Below are 3,861 nucleotides of genomic sequence, written 5' to 3' on the forward strand. Positions count from 1 at the left end.
CTTTCTTTCTTTCTTTCTTTCTTTCTTTCTTTCTTTCTTTCTTTCTTTCTTTCTTCCTTCCTTTTTTTTTCTTTTTTTTTTAATTCCTAAAATTTTATTAAACTAACTCAATACCCAGACTTAAATAACATTAAAGGATTACATATGACATCCAGATGTTACCTAATATAATGTATTAAGTAATATTTAAATATGCATATAATGCCTTGGGCCCATGGGAAACTGGCAAAATTGTGTCAGACTCGAGAGGAGTGTTTATGATTCACATGTGCAGAAGCTGACAACTACTGCTTCCCCCACCTGGATGTTTACAAACTGAGACTGCTCACCTACAGAAGTCTCCTACCAAAACCAGCTAACTCCCTGTTACATCCCTGAAAAACAGGCCACTCTCAACCTTTCCAATGCTGCAACCCTTTAATGCAGTTCCTCATGTTGTGGTGACCCCGACCATAAAACTATTTCATTGCTACTTCATAGTTGTAATCATGCTACTGTTATGAATCATAATGTAAGTATCTGATAGGCAGGATATTTGGTATGTGACCTCCCCAAAGGGATCGTGATCCACAGGTTGAGAACCACTGCTCTAGAACTTAGGCGGGAAAAGTAAGAGTCTAGCGCTGATCTGGTTAACTTACCAGCACAGGGGCCAGAGAGAGATTTAAAGCTATGCATTGCAGCTCACACACCTTGTGCTATGTATTCCCAGAAACCAGGAAATGAGAATATAATTTCATTATATGTATGTATGTATATATCATCTATGTATATGGGAGCCACAGGGTCAAAAGCTGGAGTTGCAGTGCATGTTTCGCTGTCATTTGCAGGTGCATCTAATCGGACAGTACCCGCTAGCCTTTACTCCTTAAGGTTAACCTGGGATCTGGGGTGTAAAGCTGGATTGGAATGTAAGCAAAAATCTACATTTTCCTCCCCATGTGCAAACTTAAGCTCAACATGATTTGTTTTAATAATGTTAAGACTGGGGAATTTTAATAGACCATTGTAAAATTTTGGGGCAGGAAGTGGTAGCTTTTCTTTGAAAAAAATAATCATAAGTGGAGTTTTGCTTATCTATAATATATAGTAATAATCCTAATTATTCTGTGTGTTTTTGTTGGTAGAGCAAAAATTACCCACTGCCCATGTGTTGATTTTTCTAAGGAAGTATAGGAGAGCAGGCTAGAACAAATGTTCAAGTGATCAGGAGGAGAGGCACACCCTTTCATTGCTCGAAACCTCTCATGGCACACAGGGTTGAGGGCTACTAAAATATATAAGACACAATGACAATATGTGAAAATTGGCATTTTACAGGGAATTACTCTGTATGTGCTCTCTCTGAGAATTACCGATCATCACTCCCTTTCTCCCCATTAAGGCTATTTTATGCTTCTTATCTGTTATTTTTCACTAGATTACTAGTGATCCGGTGCTCAAGGATTAGTAAAGCATACGTGCTTCCATTAGCTGTTCTCCTACTGTGCATGGGTGCTAGATGTGTAAGCAGGCCATGCAAGGGCTGCCCTCTTGTCTTGGAAATGCACTAACTATCACCTCCACACAGATGATAGTGGCTAGCAGGCACTAGAGCAACCACAACCAGTATTTCTTGAGAATATCTGACACTAGGTAAGGGATCATTTCTTACCATGTTGATCTTGGTGGCATCTCAAAGGTTTCCATTTTTATTATCATAGTCTACCATGGTCTACATAATATTGGATGGGAACTGAGAGCAAGCTAACCTCCAAGGAAGGTAAGTTATACAGAAAGAAGTCATTCAAAAGTGGCAGAAAGCTCCCCACCCCGCCCCAACCATGCCCTCATTTTGACTCTTTGCTAATATTCTCAACTGAACTCTTTATGCTTAGATGCTTTCATAAATGTATAAAGTGGAGCAATACATCATTTTATGGTGTCATCTAGTTACAGATCGACCTAAAGTCACTTAGTACAATTTGTCCTCAACTTAGTTTAAATGACTAATCCTGAAACTGTGTCATAGATCCCCAGGACAGGAGGAATGGGAGAGCAACCTAGTGCCAAGTACTAAGCAACCCCAGGCTTTAATAGGCATCATATTAAGCCATAAGCACTTGATTTCATGCTTTAATACCTGCTGTAATAACACTAGAATTCACTCAAGATCAGGAAGTAGCTTCTATACCACTCAGTTAATTATCTAGTCTCATGGCCTTGGCAACTCACAAAGCCCTGGAGATTGACAGTCTTCTTCTATAAAGAGAGGGAATGAGAGAGACTGTTGAGATCAATGAATCCAAAGTACAACCTGGCAGAAGAAGTCACATTTACTGAGTCTTTAAAAGAAGCAAGATCATTTTCTCAAACTCACTACCGAGGCTTTCTTCTGAGACAGTTAGTTTTGTTGAACTCCTATCTAAACCAGTTTGGCAACTTACCGAATAAGTTTTCAGAAAGAGAAAACTCATCCATGGCCTGTAAATGGGAGTACTCAATCAGATTCATTTTGGACACCACTCAGACTTTTCAATTTGAGAAAACGTGCTTCTGGGATGGTGGTCTGCAAACAAGAACCCTGAAAGGCAATGTAGAGACAAGTTCATGGTTGCAGTATGGGGTCAGGAGTTGCTCAAGAGAAACAGGTAGAAAGCAAATGAACAAAACAGATGTCCGAATGGTTCCTCTGTAGAGATTTTTCTATAACCTTTCTTTATTCATTTTTCTCAATACTATGATTATAGCTCACTTGAACTTAAAAAACGTCCAAGTTACATGCTTTCAAAGAGGTGTTTTGTTGTTTTTTTTTTTAATTTAATATACCATATGTTTTTCACTTAAATTCCAGTATTTGTGGATTTAGGCAAGATGTGATAACATTTGAGTTATGTCTTCTTTTATGTATAAGAAAACAAAAATAAATATAAAGGCTTTAATTTAAAAAGGGATGTCTTTGATTTACTTTTTCTATCACTTAATTTATTTATTCACTTTACACCCCATTCACAACCTCCCTCCTCTACTCCCAGTCCCACTCTCACACCCCCCCCATTTCCCTTTTCCCTTCTCCTCAGAAGAGTACCCATGGGTACCAACCTGCCCTGCCACATCAAGTCACAGCAGGACTATGTGCATCCTCCCCCACTGAGGCCAGAGAAGGCAGCCCAGCTAGAGGAAAGGGATCTAAAGGCAGAGACAACCCCCCCCCACACACACACACACTCCAATTGTTAGGGGACCTACACTGATTTATTTTCTTAACTTTATTTGAAAGTTGATCTGGGCTGTGTAAACACAAAACAGTAGTTTCGTGGTGCTTCTTAAGTATGTCAACAGTCAAAAATCAGAGACTGTTCCTCTAGGGTAGACTGGACTTCTTCCTGGTAGGGAAATCTTTAGGAACTTGCATTTTTTACTCTACTGTCTACATTAGCTCCACATTGGACTAGGGTAAAACCAAAATGAAAAGGATATAGGATAAATAGAGAGATAATTTAGGCTGGAGAGATGGCTCAGGCCTTAAAAGCACTTACTACTCTTACAGAGGACCTGGGTTCAGTTCCCAGCACCCACATGGTGCATTACAATTGCCTGTACCTCTAGTTCCAAAGACCTGACTCCTTCTTCTGCCCTCTGCACACGCCAGACATGTAAGCACGCACAGACATATATGCATAAAACATTCACACATAAAAGTATTTTTTAAAAAAAGAAATAATGGTAAATCTTACCCAAATACCTCTAGTTTCATTCTGAAGGAATTGGTGGAGTCTATTCAAGAGAAGCAGTGCCCACACTGAGCTCTTTTCTGTAGGTCCGCTGTCCCTCTTTCCTTCCTTCCTTCCTTCCTTCCTTCCTTCCTTCCTTCCTTCCTTC

General features: G+C 39.6%; 1 protein-coding gene across 2 annotated transcripts in view; it reads right to left on the reverse strand.

The window, feature by feature from the left end:
* The window catches only part of Nr1h4 (nuclear receptor subfamily 1 group H member 4), a 61,245-nt gene extending 57,390 nt beyond the window's left edge, over positions 1-3,855 (reverse strand). For both annotated transcript variants that reach the window (XM_055627821.1, XM_055627820.1), the window contains exons 1-2: positions 3,717-3,855; positions 2,427-2,563 (exon numbers count right to left, since the gene is read on the reverse strand). In XM_055627821.1, the coding sequence (XP_055483796.1) occupies positions 2,427-2,493 (67 nt within the window). In that variant the 5' untranslated portion in view covers positions 2,494-2,563; positions 3,717-3,855. The remainder of the gene's footprint in view (positions 1-2,426; positions 2,564-3,716) is intronic.
* Between the last annotated feature and the right edge of the window lie 6 nt (positions 3,856-3,861).

Source organism: Psammomys obesus, unplaced genomic scaffold, assembly GCF_907164565.1.
Source record: "Psammomys obesus unplaced genomic scaffold, mPsaObe1.curated_primary_1811, whole genome shotgun sequence".
NCBI classification, from domain to species: Eukaryota; Metazoa; Chordata; class Mammalia; order Rodentia; family Muridae; genus Psammomys; species Psammomys obesus.